Genomic DNA, 25,005 nt, shown 5'->3' on the forward strand with positions numbered 1-25,005 from the left:
AGCATCCGAGGCCATCCGACCGAGGCCATCTGAAACGAGCTATGCGAGGGCATCCGAGGGCAACCGAACGAGCTATGCGAGGGAATCCGAGGGCTACCGAGCGAGAGTAGGTCGCCCGGAGTGCATGGCGACCTACAAGGTCGCCCGGAGGGCATGGCGACCTATGTGTTGGGACGTGCATGTGCCTTGCAACACGTTCATTCTCTCTGTTTGAGCAAGGTAGGTAGCCCGGAATGCATGGCGACCTACGGCCAACACTGTAGATTTCACTCTATTTGAGCAATTAATCTATATATATATATACATACATACAGTGATGGAATTAGGGAGAGCGGGTAGGGGTCACCTCTTTAAAAATATAAAATAACCATATATTTTAAAAAATTTCTATGTATTTTTTATTTAAAATTTATTTCATCCCTTAAAGTTTTATAAGTTCAAGTTTACCCCTGAAACTTTATAAGTTCAAGTTTTCCCCCAACTTAAAATTTTACGTCCGTCTCTACGTACATATATTTGTATACGTATATGTACACGTGTATGTATATTGTAATATGCTAATATCGACACTAAGGAATTTCAGCTTTAGTTGGCATGTAAAGTAAACTGAATACATAAAGCGATAATTCTACAAGGAGTTCTCAAATTATAACCCATATTATAGATTAGTCCTTAAACTCCAAAATATTCTAATTGAATTTTCAAAATATCAGTGTTGTACAAATCGTGTCCTTCCAACGACCTAACTTCTAGCTTGGGTGTTATTAATTGTTACTTCAATCTCTCCTAAAACTTATATAAAACACGTGGGTTAGATTTTAAACAAGTTTGTTCCTATCACATGAACAACTTAGATTTGACGTATTAAAAAGAAGAAACATGCTCCAGCTTGGATTTAAGTTGGCATTTAACATTCAAGCTGAGTTTCCTAGATTGATTGAAAGACTTGAATGATACAATATCGATACCTTAATGAATCAATTAAAACATTTTGAACATTAGGGACTAATTTAAAATCTGAAGTATAGGCTGGCACGTGTAGTGTAATTAGTAATTACCCTTCAACTCCATTACTCCAAGCAAGGCAACTACAACCAAACTGGATTGAAACAACGGTTCCAGTTACTAAAAATAGAGCGTCTGGTTGCCTTGCCTTGTCTTGCCTATTAAAAAGTTGCTATCTGTCCGTCCGAGATAGAGATTCCTTCATTAATGATGCACAAAGAAAGTATCACGATCATGGCATGGGCTATAACTCTCAACATTCTCTGCATTCTTGCTTCACCCACCGCCCATGTGATCGCCTTCAAGGACAAGTTTTTTCTCTACCTATATTAGATGTTTTCAGAGAGAAAGTAAGAGAGAATCATGCATGTTTTAAATGTTCATGATGACCCTCTTTAGTCCCCCCCCCCCCTCAATCTAACTTCTGTACTCTCTCTTCTTTAAAAACCCATATTTTTCTTTCCAATATTCTTCAGTTTTCTCTTCTCTGTTTCGATCCTTTTTGTTTGTTTACGGATCTGCCCTGAAGTCACATGGAATAGTAACTGTGATATTGGCCTGCTTCACTCAGACATGAGACATAAGGCATTTGTTGATCTTTCAAGAGTCGAAAGCATCAGTGGTTTTGGTCTGATTGAGCCGTGCCAATATCTTATGTACTCTTTCATATCGCTGAGGCTTCACGTTTTTAAAGCCAGAGTTCGAGCTAGCACAAAGGTTTGATCTTGACCCCTGAAAATCAAATTCTCGTATAATTTAAATATTTTCTATTGATAATTGTGTCCATCCATGTTCTTGTCGATGAGCTGATGGTATTGTAACGCGTGTAAGCTAGCTATCTATATCTTGTTGCCATAGGTTTAATATTGGTTTCACAAGAAGTTTATATTATCACCTTATGCATTGGGCCGCTGATGTGGTTAATGGCAAATATGTACAAACTTTACTAGTTCCATTCATTCATTATCTGTTTGTTTCTGTTTCCTTTTCCATACAGAGCAACATGAGCATTTTGTGGCTACAACATTAATAAGTTAGATCTTTGCATCACTTGATCTTCATAAGTTTATTATTGTATCAGCAATTTATATGTGGCTATAACATCATCATTCTGTCGGAAGACCGTTCTGAGTCCACGCCGCATACCCTCCGGCAATGTCGGTGACAACAGTAAAGCCCTGAAAAAACAAAGAATCAATGATAGAAGTTGTAATTAGCTTCAACATGTAGATTAACCTAGGAAAGTATTAGAACTAAGTTTATATGAACAAAGTTCATGGGTAAAACTTAAAAGATTAGCCTATGTGCAAAGACTCAAAATCCAATCAAAACCAATATGCTTGTTTTCTAATTCAATATACAGAAATTATGGCTGATTTACAACCAATTCAGAAATATCTATGTGCTTACAGCAGCTAGAAGATCAGTGGCAGCCATTAGAGACCGTTTTGCAAGGCGAAGAAAAAAATCATCAAACCATGCTTGCCAACCTCGGAGTAAACGTAAAGTAATATACTAGACCAGACATCGGTCGTTGTCTTCATTTGTTTAAAAAAGAAGATAACTTGAGACACAAATTATCTCAAAAAGAAGATGAATTTGGAGCCAACCTGATCCAAGTTTGTACATGTAAGGAATGTTGATGGCCCCAGGAACATGCCCTGCACTGAACTCTTCAGAAGTCCTACAAAAAAAAATTGAAGCCCTTGCTTTACAATAATCGGAGCTTTTTAAGATTCAATTTAAACAGAAGAAAAAAAAATACCTAACATCTAAATATCGATGCCCAGCTTGATAAAGCTCGTGTGCTACTCTCACCGGAACAGAAGTCGGAACTCCAGTCACCTGCACATTTCCTCCAAGAGTTGCTTTTGTGCTTCACATACAGAAACATACAACAATACTCAAGTAGTCGCCAAAACGCGAAGGAAAAAAAGAAAAAGAAAAAGAGACTAGTTCAGTTTCTTAGGGCAACCGTACCAGAAGCTGAACTTCTTGTGGACAACAGCTGTCCGACATGTCTGCGGATTTACGGGAACTGAGAAGAGGCCCTTGTGGTGGAGATGTTGAGGCAAAAGAGGTGAAGAAAGGGAAGAGAGGGTGAAGGAAGAAGGAAGAAACGATGTCGCTTCCATGGTTGGTTTAGTAGGAAAATTTGTGTAAATGGATTGAATAGTGGATATGATGCTGCTGGTTCCACATTTTTAAAGGGGTGGATTGGTTGGTGAAGATTTTGAGGTGAAAAAAGAGAGGAGAATCAACGCCACGAAAGGTTTTGACGGTTGAGTAATCAGTTGAAATGGGGTTTGGATAAATACAAAGGAATCGAAAGAGGGTGGCGATATTGCATGGATAAGTTTTGAAACCGTCAGAAGGTGGGGTGTTTCATGTTATCTGCTGCGCTGCACATTTCTCGATGTCTGGCTGAGATTTCCTACACGTGGTAATGTGAACAAAATATCGTTCAAAGTTTAAACCGATATGCCCCAACCCCGGGTTTTTTTCTTTCATCAGGGCATTCCAGCTTTTTATTTAGCCTCCGAGTTTTTATTTTAGGATCAATAGAATTGTTTACAGTATTTATAGAATTTATCATGTAAAAGTGATAAGTTATAATAAAATATAATTTTATTTATTAAAATTTATCATATTAAATTAAAAAGTATGAATAAAAAAAATTATTGGAGCTCGTCGTCTCGACATAATGAGTTTTATACACCGTAGAAAATTATTTATATCCAAAAATAAAAATGTTTGTGCCCTATTTTGTAATTATTTTTCGTACTGCCCTATGAGGATAGTAACGGATCTAGAAATATTTTTCAAGATGGACACACATATGTTAACAATATAAAATTTTTAAATGAGACGGATACACATAAAATTTCAGAGTAGATATTATCCCCATAAAATAAATAACTAATCGAATAAAACTAAAATTTTAAGATATGATTTTTTTTTTAAAGTAGACATTATTAATAAAATAAATACTTAATCGAAGAAAATTCAAATTTCAAGATAAACATGTACGCATACACCCATCTGCACCCTAAACAATATGTGGCTCTGCCACGATCGATTGAGGAAAAAAAAAAGCCCATACACCCATCCTTCTATCTCATTTGCTCAAAAGCCACTCCAAATAAGGAGACCCCTTTGACCTTTAATCCAGCCATTCCCGGCTCAAATTTAATTTAAGGGTAAAGTATAGTAATGGTCACTAAACTTTGCTAAAGATTTCATTTAGGTCCATCGACTTTTAAAACATACAATACAATCCTCCAACATTTAGTTCGTTTGCAATATGGTCCCCGACGTTACACTGTTGTTAGTACATTTGCAATATGGTCACTGAAATTTTCAGGCGCTTGCATTTAGGTCTCCCAACTTTTAAAACTTACAACACAATCCTCAATTTCATTCTAAACCCCAAATTCCTTTTCAGTCGGGGATACATGGGAAATTCTAATCTAACTTTGAATTATGTGGAAGTGTTGACTTTAATAAGGGTGAGAAGACCCGACCAATGGACTATCAGGACCATCAACGATTGAAGGTGTAATGTTAGATAAAGGTCATCTCAGGTGAAGCATAGATGTTCGATGAAATGCTTGTGAGAAAAAATAGGGTTATAAATGCAGAGTTGACAAATACTACTAATATATACTAAGTATCATTGTTGAAAGTCACCAACAAAGCTGAAATTATTTTGCATAAATGACATATAATAATTTATTCGTTTAATCCTTGTGGTTAAAGATTTTCCAATAGATTATCAAATATAATGAAATCTCAAACAGCGCATTCACCTCTCAGTCTCTTTCGCAACTAGATTTTTATAATTTTGAGTTATTCAAGTCAACTCGAATTATCAGATCGATTTTCGAGTTTGAGTCGAGGTGACATTTGGAAATTTCAAGTTACTTGAAAAACTAAAAATTTAACTATGTATTTTGATAATTTTATGATTCAATCCCTGATTTCCTTCACTTCTTCATTCATTTTAAGTATATTTGTAACCAAATTTGAACCACATGCTCCTAAACCATCATAGGATACATATGTGCTTTCAATTACTTTTTCGATAACAAGTTTTCTATTTTTCAATTTAGTCCCTTAATTTTCCATAATTTCCTTATTTCTTCAATTCATCCTTTATTTCAAGTCCGTTTTTACCTAATTTGAGCCACATGCTCATAGACCACTATACAATAGCTATGTAACTTCAATTCTTACTATTTTTACTAGAAATATACTCTCTCTTTTTATTTAGACCCTTAATATTGCATTTTACTCAATTTAGTATTTTGATTGCAATTATTTGTAAATTCTTTCTTTTTTATTTAGACCCTTAATATTGCATTTTACTCAATTTAGTATTTTGATTGCAATTATTTGTAAATTCTTTCTTTTCATCAATTCCTTGACTCTTTTATACTCTCATCAATATTTTACCCTCAAAATAAAGAAAAATATAATGTTGTAAATATATAGATAACAAGAACCCATCAAGTGGTTTCAGTGATAAAGGAAATGTTGATTTCTCTAGGGGATCTTGGGTTCTAGCAATGAATTATGAGGGTCGTGCGTTTTTCAATAGGTTAAGAAATTTTTAAACACTACATTGTAATCACCCCAAACTATTTAAAAGAAAAAAAACAAGAAGAGAAGAGGACTTTAATTGAAACTTTAAATATTTATCCTAACTCAATTATTAAAATTATCATTCGTGGTAATTAAACATTTTTCTTCTCCCTTCTAGCCAAATCTACTTCTAACGTGAAACATACCATATAAAACATTGTATTATCATATATTATTATGCATAACCAGAAGCATCAATGTCTGAAACATAGTTTCCATCATAATCATAACCAGAAGCATATAGTCTTTCCTTGTGTTTTCTTTTCTATAAATGCAATAACCAGAAGCATCAATGTCTGAAACATAGTTTCCATCATAATCATAACCAGAAGCATCTAGTCTTTCCTTGTGTTTTCTTTTCTATAAATGCAATAACCAGAAGCATCAATGTCTGAAACATAGTTTCCATCATGTTCACTCGTAAAATGAGAATTGTCGCAATGTGCATCTTCCTTCATATTAATGAATGGATTATAATCTGATACCAAACGGTCTTCGACTTTAATAAACAGCACACCACGAACGAATGAGCACGGCATTAAAAAAAATGAATGATTAATCATGAATATATCACTTAATTATTGCTAACATATAATTCAGCTTCTATCTCCATTTCAAAAACGTATTTATTTGCTTTATTTATGTAAATCATGATCATAACATCCAATATTCATCGGCAAATATTCGAGCACAGCGTTGGAAAGATATTAATTTTAATTCCCTCCTCCTCCCTTCAAATTCCACTTCTTTTTCTCACCCTATATATATATAAACCTGCTTCCAAGTCGTAACTGAATTTCAGTTTTTCCTCAAAAAAGTAAATTTTCTTCAACGTTTCTTCAAAATCATAATCCAAATCCCAAAAATCATGGCATCCCACATAATTTCCGAGTCTGATCAACAACTCCTCCACAAACTCGACATTTTCAATATCCGCGGCAAAGACAGACGAGGCCACAAGATTCTCCGCATGATCGGCAAATTCTTTCCCGCCCCTTTTACCCCCCCTCCTTTTCGATTAAATATATGGGGTTCTGATGCTATTGGTTGTGTTTTGATCAGCTCGGTTTTTGAGCGTTGACGTTCTAAAGTACTTGGAGGAGCATATATTTCCAAGGCAAGGAAAGAAGTCGTTCTCAGTGTTGTACGTGCACACCGGCCGGCGTTCAACGGAGCGAGAATTTCCCCGGAATTTCAGCCCTCAAGTCAATCTACGAAGCGACCCCTTCAACGTCAAGGATAATCTCCAAGCCGTCTACTTCGTCCACCCTGGCTTCCAGGCTTGGCTCTTCCTTGCCACCTTTGGTCGCTTTCTCTTCACCGGAGGGTATTGAGAAACTACTAACAATGGTGTATTTACACATAAAAGGATATTCATTCATATTAGCCAGTACACCTTATTTATAATGCGAGCCTAAGCTCACCAACTTCTATTAACAGACTAACCTCTTCTATTAACAGACTATCCACCTAGCAATAATTGTCTGCTTACACGTGTATTACATCTCTAAAAGCACTCTAACATGCCCCTACTCTTCTTGCTTTCTCTTCGAAGACAACCTAACCCTCCCCCTACTTTCTCAACCTTCTTGATGAAAAGATGAACAATTGAATCGAAAGTGCTGATGCTTCCTTCCGTTCACTTGAATCGAAAGTGCCCATGCTTCTTTCCGTTCTTCTTGAATCGAAAGTACCGATGCTTCCTTTCGTTCACTTGAATCGAAAGTGATGCTTCCTTTCGTTCTTCTTATTCACCTTCATTTCTTTCTTCTTCATCCTCTTGTACAAGATTCCTTGACATTTTTTTTTTCAACTGCTAATTATTTTTGACACATCCAACTCAACAATGGCGCTCCCAAATGATTAAGCAAATACAGAGTACTGTAATATTCAATGGTAAGTGATCAAGTCAGTTGTTCATCAATAGAAGAAAAAGAAGCTATACTAAACGGAGTAATCTCGATGGCCGGTTACCCTCCGGCCTCCGAACGATCACGGTGGTTCTCCACTCAGTTTTTATTCAGTAGATTGTAGAAAACTTCAGGCTTTCTATACTGTGAGATGCACAAGGCCATCTTTTTCATAATCAACGGAAATGGTCACCGCTGGTAGTCCCAAGAAATTCCCTGCTATCTGATATCGAACTAGGGAAGCTCCGTTAATGTAGTCGAGCTCACCGGTCTTTAGAGCATCATCGAATATCGTGTATGCAGTCACACCTGTTGTTGGAGCAACAATGACATCTGCCTTGGCAAATATATTCATATGAATCTCCATCAGGCAGTTCCTGATTTTTTGAGCCTTTATGTACTCGTTGTTGTCGAAAGCACCGTATACCTTGAGTACTACTCTTGCATCCCATCCTAACTTGGAAAAATCTTTTCCAGACAATAACTCAGTGAAGCAGTGCATTCGGAGCCAATGGTCAGATAATGTGCCAGCCGCATCGCCTCTATCTCCGGTATAGTAACCTCTACAGTCTCCCACTTGTAGTGCTCACGAAGCAAGTGCAGAGCATTGGAGCAACATATTCTGATCTCATCGCTGTTGTGGAAGAGCGGCGAAGATACATATTCAAATCAGCAAGAGAGTAGTACTGACATTACATCAACACCGGCAAAAGCAGTCACGATATAGCCAACGAACTCCATGCAGCGGAAGAAAAACAAAGTCAGGACCGTTTGGCGACTGATACCATATTGAGAAACTACTAACAATGGTGTATTTACACAGGAAAGGATATTCATTCATATTAGCCAGTACACCTTATTTATAATGCGAGCCTAAGCTCACCAACTTCTATTAACAGACTAACCCCTTCTATTAACAGACTAACTACCTAGCTAACCATACTAACAAAATAATTGTCTGCTTACACATGTATTACATCTCTAGCAGCACTCTAACAGAGGGTAAAACCCAAACCAAACCCTTTGATTCCATATTTTTCTAGAACATAACTGATTTCGATTATCTGTGGCAGTTTGTACGGGAAATTGAGGTACGTTAATAGGGTGGATTATCTATGGGAGCACGTGAAGAGGAAGGAGATAGAGATCCCAGAATTCGTGTATGATCATGATGAAGATTTGGAGTACCGCCCGATGATGGACTATGGATTGGAGAGTGATCATCCAAGAGTCCACGGTGCACCCTCCCTTGACCCCGTTTCTCCTTCCGTCTCCTTCTACTCAATGAGGTGCATCTCATAGATCATGTGGAGTAGTACAATCTTTTACGTACTTATACGACTGCTATAAAATTCCTTCTTCATTTTGCTCTTTGTTTTCCTTTGAGATTGATCTGTAAATATGTAGTAGTATTGTGTAGTTCTAAACAGGGATGGACAGATTGTGGAGGGGAGGCAGTGTTTAAAGTGTGTTTAATCATGTTTCCATCTTGTTAATGTAATAATAATCTCTCCATTCATTTTAATTAATTTCAGCTTGTATTTAAATCCTAATTGGGAAGAAATTGTGAAGATATATGCTAATAGGAAGATTCCTGTTTAGATCGAGAGAAGATGGAATTTTAGGAAAATTCATAGCAGACAGAGATAGAAACAAAGGGAATTACCGAGGATAGTATAGCAATAGGAGGATGGAAATGGACAGAGACAAGGAAGTTTCCTATTTATGTTCTTTTCTTTTCAAGTCCCTACCTTGGTCTGCTATGGGTTAAGTTTCTGCCAGGTCCCTCTATTACAGGGACTGTCCACCTATTATGGAATGGATAAATTTAATTTCTTTATTGTAGAGCTTGTTTCCGATCAATTCCTTTATTACTGATTTCGGTTCAAATTAGCTATTTTATTATTGCGGTTGATTCAGATTAGACCATCTACTATTGAATGGATTAATTTAGTCCATATACCAATGAAAAGAATCAAAGAAGCCCAAATCACTTACATCATTAAAATTTATTATTTACGAAATATCAATTACAGAGTTAATAATTTTATAAATTTTTATGGTTCTGCAATTTGCAAATAATGTAAAATGGATTACACAAAATAAGGTAAACACAACAATTCAAATTTAAAATTATTCAGAATTTTAAGCGGAAAAAATCTAAAATCCTAGAAACACTAATGTTGCAGTTGCACATACCATAGGATATTCCATCAATTTAAGTGTTTAAACGCATATTTCTCATGTTGTTAAAGTTTAATGTGATATCTAGAAAAATAGAAGGCTTCATGTTTTCTTGGGTACTAAGATTGTAATTTTTCAGGAAAAAACTGACCTGGAGGCAGGCTTAGTTAAGTCAATGAAACACTAAATAGTAGAGCTTCCTGAAACAAGTACAAAAATTCACAATCAAACAGGCCGGACTTGATTGAATTTACTTGCTTTATACACTCCAAATATGATGCACAAAATGATCTGGAACCACTGCTGGTTCTTCAAATGCGTGAAATGGGAGATCTACTTGCTGTCACAGTTATGTTTCTTCAGTTTAGTTCTGAAGAGGTGAAATCAATTCACTGCCTGATTCTTAAAGTTGTGGCTTACACTTTGCTTATAATGCTATAGCATATACCACGATGTTAGGCAAGTCTTCCTACCTACTACTGCATGTAACATATATATCACAACATTTTCTTATATCTGGCATACGAATCTTAGTTCGTGGCATCATTGACCCTCTATATCTGCAACCAGAGATGCTCAAGTACAACAAGAAGCCTATGGAACACATCGATCTAAGTCTTTCTCTTTTCTCAAGATTTTCATTTTCGTATATATAGGACTCTTCAGATGAATACGAAAACGAAACTTAACATGCTGCAGATGCAATCCTAGTTATACAACATTGGTTGTTTGTTGAATCTCACCTAAATTTTGCTCGAGGTTGCTCCTATTTGCATCTACTGCCTAAGCAGGAGTTTCTTCTTGATTCTTTGTGTTGAGGTCTGCAAAAAACTCGGATTCGGTTGAGGAAATGTAAAATTCTGCACATATACCACAATTCAAATGTGCAGTGCAATTAAGAATGGAGAACATAAACATCAGAATTCAAGAGAATTATTACAAATATCCAATATTGTGCACCTAAGAATCTGAATGGGAAATGAAACAAGCAAACCATGTCTCCAATCTACTACAAAAATCTTGCTGACCTTTCCCTGCTTGGGAACTTTCAGCATTATCCCAGACAAAAACACATGATACCGAGCAATTTATCATCAACAGTACTCAAGTCGTACCGACATAAAACCAAAGCGAAAACATGATGAGTGAACACAGAAATAAGAGAACAATAGCACTTGTATAGAAAGACCCATGAATCAAGCATGCTTTGCCTGGAAATCCTTCATGAAAGAAACCAACTTCTCAACTCCAGCCAAAGGCATAGCATTGTAAATGGAAGCTCGCATGCCACCGACCGACCTATGTCCCTTAAGCTGCACCATCTTCTCATTCTCGGCTTGCTTCAAAAACTCGGCCTCCAACTCCGACTTCAATGTAAACGGAACATTCATCAGGGACCTCACCGATTTCTCGACAGGACACCTGTAGAACCCTTTGCTTTCATCAATGGCATCGTACAAAATACCAACTTTCTTTTCACTCTTCTTCTCAACCTCATTCAGTCCTCCCTGCTCCAAAAGATCTTCAAACACCAGCCCGCACATATAGATCCCGAAACAAGGCGGCGTATTATACAAAGAGTTGTTGTCAGCGTGGATCTTTTAATCAAGCATCACTGGGGTGATCTCTTGTGCATTCCCTATAAGATCTTTCCTCACGATCACGATGCAAACCCCCGATGGCCCAACATTCTTCTGCGCACCAGCATAAATTAACCCAAACTTGGTTACATCAACAGGCTTGGAACAAAAATTGGAAGACATGTCAGCTACAAGAACCCCATTTGGATTGCCAGGAACCGGATAGTCCTTGAACTCAACTCCATAAATAGTCTCATTGGCGCATATATGCAAATACTTGGCATCCGGGCTTAGTTCCAAACAATCAAACGAGGGAACCCTCACGTAATTCTACGATTTCCCATTCCAAACAACTTTGGGCTTGCAGTATTTCTTGGCTTCTTTGAAAGCCTTATCTCCCCACGAACCGGTTACAAGATAATCAACGGTATCATCAGGCTGACAGAGATTCAAAGGGACAGAAGCGAACTGAGTGGTCGCCCCGCCTTGGAGGAACAAAACTGCGTAGTCTTCGGAGATGTTGAGAAGAGCACGTAGATCGGCCTCGGCTTTCTCGATAATGGAACGGAAATCTTTCCCGCGGTGGCTCATTTCCATGACGCTCATGCCAGATCCGCGCCAGTTGTAGAGCGTAGTCTTCGGAGATGTTGAGAAGAGCACGTAGATCGGCCTCGGCTTTCTCGATAATGGAACGGAAATCTTTCCCGCGGTGGCTCATTTCCATGACGCTCATGCCAGATCCGCGCCAGTTGTAGAGCTCGGTCTGGGCCTTGAGGAGGACGTTCTCGGGCAAGGTGGCGGGACCGGCGGCGAAGTTAAAGACACGTTCTTGAGACTGGGACTGGAGGGAGGGACGATCGTGAAGGCGGTATTGGGTTTGAGAAAGGCATGGCTTTGGTGGGTTTTTTTTTTTTTTTTTTTTTTGAAGGATAGGGGGGTGTGTTGGGAAATAAATCGAGTAACGAGTAATTTCCTTATAATCAGATTAGTGAGAATGTAAAATAAAAGCGGAAAAATAATACCCGAAATTGGTAACGGAGTTCAGCCAATTTTGCTTACGTCTCCGGATTGCTGCAGATCTTATACAAAGAGAGAAAATTTACAGGTGTTTACAAAACACTCACTACTTACAAGAAAACTCTCTAGTATTAGTAGAAAGAAAATGATTTTGGGATTTGAGATGATTTTGAAGCTAAATGAACTAGGGTATTTCTAGTTGAGCCTTAGGGACTAATCTTAAAATTAATCATATTTTTATTTTAATTAAAAATTGGGGCACCGAAGGTGCCCCTCATTGTTGAAAACTCAAGCCGGTGCTCCACGTTCTGAAGAAAATCAAGCCTCCAACCTCATTTTTAAAAAAAAAACATGCATTAGGCAGTGCCCACCCCTTTGATAATTTCCATTTCCTTGAGCCACTATTATTGACTTCCAACAATCTCCCACTTGAAGACTGATTTTAATCTGTCTTCACACCTCGATCAATGCAGTAGTATTTCTGGTCTTGTTACTCTAACATTCCAACGAAGACGGATTCTTTGCTAGATGGATAGCACTTTGACTGTCGCAATACAAAACATTGTTTTCTTGTTTCTTGCCTAGCTCATCCAAGAAACTTTGGAGCCAAACCATCTCCTTGTTGGCTTCCATAATAGCGATATATTTTACTTCAATTGTGGAGAGCAACTATTTCTAGTTGAGAAACCCAACCACTGCGGTTCCTCCTAGAGTATAGACATACCCTGTAGTGCCCTTCTGATGTCAACATTTCGGTAATTCAACATCTACATAGTTGAGAAACCCAACTCACTGCGGTTCCTCCTAGAGTATAGACATACCCTGTAGTGCTCCTTCTGATGTCAACATTTCCGGCTAATTCAACATCTACATAGCCTGTCAGTATCGCATCTCCACCTTTGAAACAAAGTGCTTTGTTTGTAGTACCCCGCAGATATCTGAGGATCCATTTGAATGCTTCCCAGTGTACCTTACCTGGATTATTCATGTACCTACTAACAGCTACCACTGCATGAGCAATATCTGGTCTGGTACAAACCATGTCATACATCAGACTTCCAATTGCTGAGGCATACGACATCTTTACCATGTGTGCACGTTCTTCCTCTGTCTTTGGTGACTGTTCTTTGGAGAGTCTAAAATGAACACCTAAAGGTGTACTTACTGGTTTAGCATCTTGCATGTTGAACCTGGAGAGTACTTTGTTGATGTACTCAGCCTGTGATAACATCAAAGTCCCCGACTTTGTGTCTCTCTTGATCCTCATCCCAAGAATCTGCTTTGCAGCGTCCAGATCTTTCATAGCAAACTGCTTCGATAATTTTTGCTTCAAGTTTATAATCTCTTGCATGTCTGAGCCTGCAACGAGCATGTCACCAACATACAACAATAAAATAATGAAGCTGTTGTCAAACCTCTTGATATAGAAACAATGATCTGCTTGGCATCTGGTAAAACCACTGCTACTCATGAAGTTATCGAACTTCTTGTACCATTGTCTAAGAGCTTGTTTTAAACCATACAAGCTCTTATTCAACCTGCATACCAAGTTTTTCTTATATGCCTCTATGAAGCCTTCTGGCTATCTCATATAGATTTCTTCCTCCAAATCACCATAAAGGAAAGCTGTCTTTACATCTAACTGCTCAATATGTAAATTCTCTGCAGCTACAATTTTCAACACCAGTCTGATTGTAGACAATTTTACGACTGGAGAGAAAATTTCATTGTAGTCAATACCTTCCTTTTGCTGAAAACCTTTGACAACCAATCTTGCTTTGTAGCGTTTTCTCCTATCGTGCTCTTCTTTGATCTTGTAGATGCACTTGTTATGGAGCACTTTCTTGCCTGGTGGTAATTCAGCTAATTCTCACGTTTGATTTGACATAAGCGAGTCCATCTCATCTTTCATGGAAGACTCTCTCACTTGACTGAAACCTCCACTTGCATTGCTTTATCATAGCACTCTGGTTCACCATTGTCAGTCAGCAACAAGTAGTGCAAAGAAGACGAATAACGTTGGGTTGGTTTAGGAATTCTGGAGGAGCGTCTTAGTTCTGGTGTGCCTGGTTCTTCTTAAACTGCTTCAGGACTGATCTGAACATCATTTCCAGAAATCTCCTCGAACTCAGCAAATTCCTTTATTTCAGCTTCGATATTTGAGCTACTTGATTCTATGGTTGACATGTCTTTATACATCACATTCTCATTGAAAATGACATCTCTGCTTCTGATGATCTTCCGATTTTTGTAGTCCCAAAATCGGTAACCGAACTCATCACCGCCATAACCAATAAAGGAACATTTGTTGGACTTAGCATCAAGTTTACTTCTTTAAGAAGAGTCTATGTGTACATAAGAAATACAACCAAACACTCTTAAGTGTGAAAGGTTTATTTCTTTCTTGCTCCAAACTTCCTCCGGTATTTCACCGTCCAAGGGAACTGAGGGCCCACGGTTGATTAGGTAAGATGCAGTGTTGATAGCTTCAGCCCATAGAAATTTGGGCAATCCGACATGTATCCTCGTGCTTCTGGAATATTGATTCAGAGTTATGTTCATGTGCTCTGCTACGTCATTCTGTTGCGGTACCATGGGAACTGTTGTCTCCATCTTAATCTCATTGTTTGCGCAGAAATCTCTGAATCTTCTATTTTTGTACTCTCCTCCATTGTCAGACCTCAACCGCTTGACTTTCAAACCAGTCTCATTTTCCACCATGGCCTTCCATTTTCTGAAGGTATCAAAGACTTCTGATTTCTTCTTCAGAAAATAAACCCACACCTTCCTTGTAGAATCATCGATGAAGGTGACATAATATAATGAGCCTGTAAGAGATGGAACTGGAGATGGTCCCCATACATCAGTATGAACCAACTCTAACTTTTCAGCCTTGGGTGTCTTACCAATCTTTGCAAAACTGACTTTCTTTTTTTTGCCAAAGATGTAATCCTCGCATAGTCCGATATCTACATTCTTTAGATCCGACAACTTCCCTTTTGACAAAAGTGTCTTCATCCCTTTCTCACTAATATGACTAAGCCTTTGGTGCCATAGGTTTGATTTTCCATCAGCATCTGCTGCAGCAATGATATTCTCTAAATTTGAGGTTATATAGAGAGTACCAGTCTTCTTACCACGAGCAATGACGAGTTCTCCTTTGGTAATCTTCCATTCACAGCCTGAAAAGGTTGTACTATAACCTTCTCCATCAAGCTGTCCTACAGAAATCAGATTTCTTTTGAGGCTAGGAATATGTCTCAGTCCTGTTAGCTTCCAGGTGGTCTGGTTTGGCAGCTTTAGTCAGATGTCTCCTTTTCAGACGATCTTCAAGGTTTCATCATCAGTTAGATGAACCTTCCCAAAATCACCAATGACATAGTTCTCCATGATTTCTCAGTATGAGGTGGAGTGGAAATATGCCCCTGAATCCAAGATCCATGATTCAATCGGACTGTTGACGCTTAGAATCATGGCATACATGTCTCCTCTGTCACGTTGGTAGATTCCTATGCGCCGATATTTTTCTTCGGTGCTTGGCAATCTCTTTTAAAGTGACCCTTCTTGCCGCAGTTATAACAAGTAAAATATTTCTTTCTCATTCTGGATTTGGATCTGCCACGATTTGAATTTCTTTATGAATTTCTCCCTCTAGACTCCGTGTGCAAGGCTGAGGAGGTTGATGCTTCACCTGATTCTCTCCGGCGAATTTCTTCGCTCAGTACCAGATCCCGAACATCATCGAATTTCAATTTACTATTTCCCGACGAGCTGCTAACTACTGTAACAGTAGTATTCCAACTATCTGGTAGAGATGATAAGAGAATTAAAGCTCGAACTTCATCATCGAATTCAATTTCCACGAAACTCAACTGGGTTGTGATTGTGTTGAGTTCATTTAGGTGTTGAGCCACTGATACTCCTTCAGCCATCCGCAATTTGAATAATCGCCTCATCAAATTAACTTTGTTTGAGGCTGATGGCTTCTAATACATGTTGGAGAGAGCCGCCATAAGAGCCGCCATGGTCTTTTCCTTTATTATGTTGAAAGCAACATTACGGGATAACGTCAGTCGGATAACTCCGAGGGCTTGTCTGTCAAGAAGAGCCCAGTCTTCATTCTTTATGCCCTCTGGTTGCTTTCTTGAGAGAGGTTGATATAGATTTTTCTAGTACAGAAAATCTTCAATCTACATCTTCCAAAAGCCAAAGTCTGCACCATCGAACTTCTCAATTTTCACATTCCCTTCGTCTGCAGCCATCGCTCCCACTCGAATCTAGGCTTCTTTGGATCGTTCTGACAATTTTCGCAAACCACCGTGTATTAGAACACCTCCGTCGACAAATTCGTATCGCCGACAAAATTTTACTATTCACAAAATTCAATATTTACGTAAATAGTAATGAATAGTAACCTCGCAAAAATTGATAAAATTCACAACCAAAAGCTCTGATTACCAGTTGTTGGGAAATAAACCGAGTAACGAGTAATTTCCCTATAACCAGATTAGTGAGAATGCAAAATAAAAAGCGAAAAAATAATACCCGAAATTGATAACGGAGTTTAGCCAATTTTGCTTACGTCTCCGGACTGCTGCAGATCTTTTACTAAGAGAGAAAATTTACAGGTGTTTATAAAACACTCACTACTCACAAGAAAGCTCTCTAGTATTGGGAGAAAGAAAATGATTTTGGGATTTGGGATGATTTTGAAGCTAAATGAGCTAGGGTATTTATAGTTGAGCCTTAGGGACTAATCTTGAAATTAACCCTATTTTCATTTTAATTAAAAATTAGGGCACCGAATTTGATGCCCCCCATTGTTGAAAACTCAAGCCGGTGCTCCTACGTTCTGAAGAAAATCAAGCCTCCAGCCCCATTTGTTGAAAAAAACATGCATTAGGCGATGCCCACCCCTTTGATAATTTCCATTTCCTTGAGCCACTTCCAACAGTGTGCAGGGTGGTTAAGGGTGTTGCCGCCATGGATTTAGATTTTTAGAGTAATGTTTTGGGGCAGGTTAACAAGCTAGTGGAAAACATCTGAAAGCAATTGGAGAGTATGTATAGAAAAATTGTTGATGAGAAGTGGACAAACACAACAGTTTCGTTTTGGAATTAATTAAGTTTAGGTTTCTTTGGGGTTAGGGGTTAACATTCGATCGAGTCGAGTAAAAAAATTTTGAGTTATTCGAATTGACGAGTCGTATTTTACAACTCAAACTTAATTTGAATTTTTTCGAGTCGAGTTTAAGAAATTTGAGTCGAGTTATTCGAGTTTCTATAATAATTTTATTAAAATTTTTTATAGTATTTTGTCAATGATTTGTTCTATTTTTTGACTTTATCTAACCATAATATATATATATATATATATATATATATTATTCTTTCATATTATAATATTATTTAATATATCAAATGTAATCTAAAATTATGAAATATATTCATAATATTATATTTTAAATAAAGTATTTTGAGAGTAAAATATTGATGAGAGTATAAACGAGTCAAAGAATTGATGATAATAAAGAATTTGCAAACAATTGTAATCAAAAGATCAAATTGAGTAAAATGCAAAATTAAGGGACTAAATAAAAGAGAGTACATATTTAGTAAAAAAATAATAATTGAAGTTACATATGTATTCTACTGTGATATATGAGTATGTGGTTCAAATTTGGTAAAAAAAAGCTTAAAATAAATCACAGATTGAAGCAATAAGGAGATTGTGAAAAATTAAAGGACTAAATTTAAAAATAATAAATTTGTTATCAGAAAGAGGAATTGAAAGTACACATGTATTCTACTAAGGTTTAGGAGCATGTGGCTCAAATTTGGTAAAAAACGAACTTAAAATAAATGACAATTTGAATAAATAAGGAGATTATAAAAAATTGAAGGACTAAATTGAAAAATGAAACATTTATTATCAAAAAGAGGAATTGAAAGTACACATGTATTCTACTATGGTTTAGGAGTATGTGGTTCATATTTGGTAGAAAATGAACTTAAAATGAAGGAGGAATTAAATAAATCATGAAATACTTTAAATCGTAAAATTATCAGAATACTTATTCAAATTGTTGGTTTTTTTGAGTAACTCGAAAATTAAAAATCTAAATTTGACTCGAACTCGAAAATAGGATTTATAATTCAGGTTGACTCGAATAACTTAAAATTTAAAAAAAAAATTGATTTTTCGAATCGAGTCTAATTTTGATCACCTCCATCATGGGTAGTTGGATTTTTTTCGAGACATTAAGGATTCGTTTGGATCAAGAAATTTAGAATTCCTGGTAGGCATATTCTTTTCCTGGTAGAGGATACCCATGTTTGGTAGGGTAAGATTCCCAAGTGAGGGTAATATTTATTTCCCAACAGTAAATATTGTGTGTGTATTCCCGGGAATGTTATTCCCGCATAGATGTTAGGTATTCTTTTATTTCGTGTGTTAAGGGCTAAAATAATCTCTTTTCCCCGTTTGTCTCTGCGTATCTTCTTCTCCCTTTGCCTCTGTGTATCTTCTTCTCCCCTTGCCTCTGTGTATCTTCTTCTCCCCTTGCCTCTGCGAAAAATTCATCGGTTCTCCTGGTAAGATTTCTTCTCCTCTCCCTTTCTTCTCCTCTCCCTTTCTTTACAAGTTTTGACTTGTTTAAATTTTCCAGAAAAATGGTTTCGGGTAAGGGTTTATGTTAATCTAGTATTGTTTGGTCAAACCCATTTTTTCAAAAAAATGCTTTCGGGTTAGGGTTTATCTTAATCTAGTATAGTTGTTGTTTTGCTTGGATCCATTCTGCCATTTTTTTATAATCTTGTACTGTTTGGTCGAACCCATTTTTGATTGGAAATATAGTTATAGTTGATGCTTTGCTTGGATCCATTCTGTCAGAATTTGTTGCAACAATTCTCATTTAGATTTTGAAATTGAAGAGACTGAAGAGAATCACTAGTAGCTAGTAATATTTTTTAAAAAAATAGTTAAATATAGATCATTCGACAATATATCAATAACATAGCTTATAAAAACACTAAAACATTATACAGTTCAAGCCAAACTTTAATTACAGGAAGTTGCACTAGAACACAAGGCTTAGATAAAGGTAACCTTGTATAAGTCAAAGAGAGTGATGAGTTTTTAGTCTGAGTTGGAAACATTTGCCTGCAGAAATATCATAAGAGAGATTGAAGGAGTGAAAAAAAATGATGATTATTATTATATCATTACAAATGTTTGTTGAATAATCAATATATAATTATGTTGTATACATAGGTTGCATAGAAGGAAGGAAACCAGTGGAAGCTTTGTCGGGTTCATCAACTCTATTCCCCCCCCCAAAATCTAATTTTCTCCTTGCTTTTCCCTGTAGAACTGGGACCAAGTCTTTGGTTAATGTGCAATATTTGAGCTTTAATGGAAGCTTGAATAGTCTTAAAGAGGGGTTGTAAACTGTAAAGTAAAAGCAAGGATATTTGAATAGTCTTAAAGAGAGGGTTGTAAACTGTAACATGTCCATTACTTGTCTCTTTTCATTAATGTCAAGTTTCATTTTTCTTAGAAGATTGGGGTTAGTTCCCATAACAACGGGGTTAACAAGAATAGGTTGACGTGTCTTATCTTATTTAGCATATAGAAGACTGAAATAGAAAAACCAGAGTTTACCCAGAAGTTTAAACCACAAATGCAGAAAATCCTTCTAGTTTCAGCAATGTTGTAAGCCCATTGATATTCCAAGACAGAATCTTAACAAACTCTGTATTCTCCTTAGGAGGTGTTCGTCTCATAGTTCTAGGATTATATGTTATCCACCCTTTTTGCGGCTTCTTATGGGCCAAAATAGTCCATGGTTCGCTTTGATTCACTAGAGTAACTCCATTTTCAGCACTAACATCTTTGCTATCAATGTCTTTTTTTATAGAACTAATATTAAACCATGTTCAATCTATATAGTTTGAATGACATTGAATAATATTTTGAAGGGGTACACACAAATAAGCTAAACTTCAACGAAGTTCAAAATTCCCCTTGAATAAAAACATAAACCTTAATCTTGAAGAACTCCCATTTAAAATCAGACAAAAATTGAGGCAAACAATACACCATAAAACATAATGTTCTTAAAATCATTAAAGGGAAACACAACCGCAAAAGTTTGTTTAAACCTTAAATCTCCCATTGACTAACCATCTTCTATAAAAAACACGAGACAAGAGATGCCTCACTCCCTCAAAATTAGACATGTAAATTAGAGCATGTCAACCCAACCTCATTTGCCACCATGTTTTGCCTTCTTGTGAGATCCTAGACCGCCAGACTTTGGAGTCTTTGCTGAATATTTCCTAGCCTGCTTCCCTGGATGCGGTGTTGTTATATGGCCACCCTTCTTACCATCTACTGACTTCTGGGGTAAAACTGTAAATTTAGCCTTTTTTGAAGCAGGGGTTGCAGTTTTCACAGGTCTATTCTTGCTCTTTTTTAGAGAAGTCTTCCTACCTAGTAAAAGCAAGGTTCAAAAAACAATAACCCATCCTTATACTCAAATTAAAGTGATAAAAGAATAGTTCTGTAACTAAGAACAGTATAAGCATTACTGCTATATATAAATAAATTTTCTGCAGTACCTGAAGCACAAGTAGTTTTCTTCTGCTCGGCGGTGACAATTTTATCATCAACATCGACAATTTTACCCTTAATTTACAACTGTTTTACAGTTTTCCTGCTCCGTTGAACCATGGAAACCTTAGAAATAGTGTTAACATCTTGGACTTGGTCCTCTACTGATTTTGTCTCCATCATAGGCACAAATAAAACTTTAGGTTTGTTGTTGCTTGGTATGTCTCTTTAGGTTTGGGGGTGCCATTAACACGCTCAACGTCTAGCTCAGTTATGCACGCCAACGCACTCACTCAACTTCCCAGTTTGTTGTTGCCACCCTCTTTGTTATATTAGGCTAAAATATATTGGTAGTCCAAACTTTTAGGTTATTTGTATTTTCGTTACCGAACATTTGAAATTTGCAATAAAGTCACTAAATTTTTAATTCGTTATTATTACAATTATTGTCGTAAAAAACTGATATAACATGTTAAAGTATATTTTTAATTGCAGTCACTGTTTTAAATTTTTGATCTCCTTTATCATAGAATAATTCCTTTTTTTTCCCTCTTAATTCTTTGTTTAGGTTCAATTGAGGTAAATAAAAGTCTTGAAATATCGCCTTTCTATTGATTTTATTGTCATTTAATGATTTCTCTGATTAAAAAATACTATGTTGAATTCAGTGGATCATCTTTAGATGGCTTAAAAAATTAGTGTTCAATTATTTTTATTGTGATGAAAAACAATTGTTCTTTTTAAATATTATTATTTTCTAATATTAAAATGTTTGTTCATAATAACAGTTATGGCTCGTTTACCAATGCGAAAGAAGACGCATATCGCCACAATTCTTATTTTACAACTGCAAATAATGGAGATTGTGTGTCATATGCTTATGGTTATTTCAGTTATTCTTAGAAAATATAAAAATCGACCTAAAATAACTTATGCACATGAAAGACTTCATAGACATAATATTAGATCACTTAATTTACATAAAATTATATTTGAAAGTAATCGACAAAGTGTTGATAATTGTCGAATGGATAGGAGAGCATTTCTCAAATTGTGTCACCTATTACAAAGTCAAGGTGGATTAAAAGAGAGTCGATATATGTCTATAGAAGAAATGGTTATTACTTTCCTTCATATTATATCCCACCATATTAAGATTAGAGTTTTAAAACGTCAAACAGTAAGATCTGGTGAAACAATTAGTAGAGTTCTCCATACAGTGTTAGCTTCAGTCTTGAAACTGCATCCGATCCTTTTTAGAAAACCAGAACCGATACAAGATAATTCAACAGACGATAGATGGAAATGGTTTAAGGCATTGTATCATAATTCTGAACTTTCTTTTAAGTTAATTAGTAATGCTTAATATATAAATGGATAGTAATAATGTAATTTAACTTTATTTGATGAATATAGGGATGTTTGGGTGCTCTAGATGGAACATATATTAAGGTCAATGTAGCTGCAATCGATAAACCTAGATACAAAACAAGAAAAAATGAAATTGCGACAAATGTACTTGGTGTTTGCACACCAAACATGCAATTCATTTATGTTTTACCTGGGTGGGAAGGTTCTGCAGCTTATGGTAGAATACTCAGAGACGCCATTAGTAGAAAAAACGGTTTAAATGTTCCACAAGGTAAATTATTAGGTTATTAATATATATATATATATATATAATATAAGAATGTAAAATTCTTACAAGTTTTGTATATTAATTTACTTTTTAAATTAAAATAATATAGGGTGTTACTACTTATGTGATGCTGGATACACGAATGGAGAGGGATTTCTTGCACCATATAGAGGTCAAAGATACTACTTGAATGATTGGAGAGAAAGACACCAACCTACCACCCCTCAAGAATATTTCAACATGAAACATTCTCAAGCTAGGAATTGCATTGAGAGATGTTTTGGCATACTGAAAGCGAGATGGGGCAATTTTAAGGGAAAAATCCTTTTATCCAGTGAAAACACAATGTAGACTCATTTCTGCTTGTTGTCTTCTCCATAATTTCATAAGATCTGAGACGTCAATCGATCCTATTGGATCTGACTATACTGAAGATAGTAGGCATGTTGAAGAGATTAAAGAAGTAGAAACGATCAGACATTGTGAGCCAAGCAGTGCTTGGACTGAGTGAAGAGACAAATTAGCAGAAGATATGTTTACTAGTTGGTTGGCGTCACATACTTTAGGATAAATGTTATTTTATGTTATGTATGGACTTTCACCTTCTATTTTATCTAATGTTAGTGGTCATTACTTTCATGTATTTGACATCTTTATATTTTATGACATAAACTTTATTAAATTTTATGTATTTCTCTTCTATAAAATTCGAATTTTATTTGTTATGGACATTCATTACTTATGTCATTCACTACATTTGATTTATATTATGTTACTATTTTAAATTTCATTTATGATTAATATGTATAACATAACATGTTTTATGTTATGTTATACATTTTTTATATACATCTTCTTAGATTGTTTCGAAGAGCAATATGTCAACATCAAATATGGAATCTCAAAGGGGGGGGGGGGAAACCGACATCTAGAAAGGGTAAGTCTTTAGTAACTAAAAGGACATGGACTAAAGAGAATGATGCTGCACTTGTTGAATGTTTACATATTTTGGCTGAAGACCCACATTGGAAAGCTAATAATGGAACATTTAGATCAGGTTATTTATCTAATCTTGAAAAGATGTTAGAAATCAAGCTTTCGACATCACAAATTAGGGCCCATCCACATATTGAATCTAGAGTTAAGCTACTCAAAAGACAATACAATGCTTTATCTGAAATGTTGAATATTGGAAGTGGATTCGGTTGGAATGAAGAAGAAAAATGTTTAACTGTACCAAAGGATGTGTTTGATGATTGGGTTAGAGTAAGTATTTTAATTGAATTTATCTTATTTCTGTACTTTTTGTTATCTATATAGGTAATTCTAAGATTTATTAAATATGCAATTTTATTATATTGTAGAGTCATCTAACTGCTGCTGGATTGAGAAACAAGTTATTTCCATTCTTTGATGACTTTGTTCATATATTTGGAAAAGAAAGAGCTACAGGAACAGCAGCTGATGCAGAGGAACATATTGATGTTGAAGACAATGCATTTATAGATACATTACTTGAAGAAGATGGAGTAAGAGATTCTGAATCAAGAGAGGATGTTGGTGCTTCAACTTGCCAAACATCTGATGCTACTGCCTCTACCCCTACAATGAAAAAAATAGCTAGCAAGAAAAGGTCTCGAAGTGATGATGGGTTAACCGAGCTTGTACAGGAGATAAGTAAGTTCGGTGTTGCATACCGAGAAACTACCAAAGAAATTAAGGATATTACTGCTTTATTGAAAAATAAGGCAGAAGGAAATGATCGAAGAATGTCGATTTTCATTGAAATCATGAAAATTGAAGGCATGTCCACTGATGAAATGCTTACTGCAGAAGAGTATATTAGCAAAGATGCGCACAAGGTAGATTTCTTCTTTTCTTTGCCAAAAGAATTCAAACAAGATTATGTGATTAAGCAATTGGTTAAATGCCGTCAATTTAGACCATCATTTTGATTGTCGTCCTTCTACAATTATGTCGATCTCTTTTTGATTATGACTTTAGAATATGATCTCAACTTTTTTGTGTAACTTAGCCAAGTATATGTCAATGTTTTGACTTGAAGAATTTTTTGTGTATATGATATAGCCAACATATATGATTACGTTTATAATGTCATGGCTATTATCTTTTGTAAGTCTGAACATTGTACAAACTTTTGATGGTTAATGTTATACTTCTTTTTGTTATGTAGTATATGACTTGCAAGTATTGTGCTAGTTTTCGAATATGTTAATTACTTTGGATAGTTTTTGTTATGTAGTAAAAACCTTGTCTTTGATAGTTAACAATTATCGCTTTCATGTGTGTCGCAACTTATTGATAGTAAAAACCTTGTCTTTGTTATGTAGTATATGCATTGAAACCATACATATGTGTTATGCAAGTCTGCCGATGAAGAATTATTACAAAT

At 36.1% G+C, this 25,005-nt stretch overlaps 3 protein-coding genes, 1 long non-coding RNA gene and 2 pseudogenes across 4 annotated transcripts; 2 read left to right on the forward strand and 4 right to left on the reverse strand.

Moving 5' to 3' along the window:
* Positions 1-2,060: 2,060 nt before the first annotated feature.
* Positions 2,061-2,479, reverse strand: LOC120153085. Its single transcript, XR_005518758.1, has 2 exons — positions 2,416-2,479; positions 2,061-2,183 (listed from the first exon to the last, which is right to left on the reverse strand). It is a non-coding gene; the product is annotated as an uncharacterized LOC120153085 (long non-coding RNA).
* A 59-nt stretch (positions 2,480-2,538) lies between these two features.
* LOC120153084 lies at positions 2,539-3,183 on the reverse strand. The gene is made up of 3 exons (XM_039165091.1): positions 2,986-3,183; positions 2,771-2,881; positions 2,539-2,689 (listed from the first exon to the last, which is right to left on the reverse strand). Exons 1-3 carry the CDS (start codon positions 3,138-3,140, stop codon positions 2,554-2,556), a joined length of 402 nt encoding a protein of 133 aa, XP_039021022.1. The 5' UTR covers positions 3,141-3,183; the 3' UTR covers positions 2,539-2,553.
* Positions 3,184-6,425: 3,242 nt separating this feature from the next.
* Positions 6,426-8,861, forward strand: LOC120153083 (annotated as a pseudogene).
* Positions 8,862-10,691: 1,830 nt separating this feature from the next.
* LOC120153042 lies at positions 10,692-12,242 on the reverse strand (annotated as a pseudogene).
* Positions 12,243-20,606: 8,364 nt separating this feature from the next.
* LOC120153043 (histone deacetylase HDT1-like) lies at positions 20,607-21,133 on the reverse strand. Its single transcript, XM_039165065.1, has 3 exons — positions 21,080-21,133; positions 20,962-21,028; positions 20,607-20,833 (listed from the first exon to the last, which is right to left on the reverse strand). The coding sequence occupies exons 1-3, from the start codon at positions 21,131-21,133 to the stop codon at positions 20,607-20,609; spliced, it is 348 nt and encodes a 115-aa protein (XP_039020996.1).
* A 1,359-nt stretch (positions 21,134-22,492) lies between these two features.
* On the forward strand, positions 22,493-24,828 carry LOC120153044. The gene is made up of 5 exons (XM_039165066.1): positions 22,493-22,595; positions 22,702-22,939; positions 23,453-23,858; positions 23,957-24,454; positions 24,787-24,828. Exons 1-5 carry the CDS (start codon positions 22,493-22,495, stop codon positions 24,826-24,828), a joined length of 1,287 nt encoding a protein of 428 aa, XP_039020997.1.
* The last annotated feature ends 177 nt before the right edge of the window (positions 24,829-25,005 follow it).

This window comes from Hibiscus syriacus, unplaced genomic scaffold, assembly GCF_006381635.1.
Source record: "Hibiscus syriacus cultivar Baekdansim isolate YM2019G1 unplaced genomic scaffold, ASM638163v2 tig00111098_pilon, whole genome shotgun sequence".
NCBI classification, from domain to species: Eukaryota; Viridiplantae; Streptophyta; class Magnoliopsida; order Malvales; family Malvaceae; genus Hibiscus; species Hibiscus syriacus.

Bases quoted from the DNA above. Each gene is read 5' to 3' on its own strand.
- LOC120153084 (XM_039165091.1), bottom strand. From the start codon at position 3,140: ATGGAAGCGACATCGTTTCTTCCTTCTTCCTTCACCCTCTCTTCCCTT. The intron at 2,882-2,985 runs GTACGGTTGCCC...CTGTATGTGAAG, and splicing joins CACAAGAAGTTCAGCTTCTG to CACAAAAGCAACTCTTGGAG. The intron at 2,690-2,770 runs GTATTTTTTTTT...TTTTTTTTGTAG, and splicing joins CATCGATATTTAGATGTTAG to GACTTCTGAAGAGTTCAGTG.
- LOC120153044 (XM_039165066.1), top strand. From the start codon at position 22,493: ATGCAATTCATTTATGTTTTACCTGGGTGGGAAGGTTCTGCAGCTTAT. The intron at 22,940-23,452 runs GTAGACTCATTT...ACATCTTCTTAG, and splicing joins TTATCCAGTGAAAACACAAT to ATTGTTTCGAAGAGCAATAT. The intron at 23,859-23,956 runs GTAAGTATTTTA...ATTATATTGTAG, and splicing joins TGTTTGATGATTGGGTTAGA to AGTCATCTAACTGCTGCTGG.
- LOC120153043 (XM_039165065.1), bottom strand. From the start codon at position 21,133: ATGGAGACAAAATCAGTAGAGGACCAAGTCCAAGATGTTAACACTATT. The intron at 21,029-21,079 runs GTTTCCATGGTT...TTGTAAATTAAG, and splicing joins ATGTTAACACTATTTCTAAG to GGTAAAATTGTCGATGTTGA. The intron at 20,834-20,961 runs GTACTGCAGAAA...TGCTTTTACTAG, and splicing joins GAAAACTACTTGTGCTTCAG to GTAGGAAGACTTCTCTAAAA.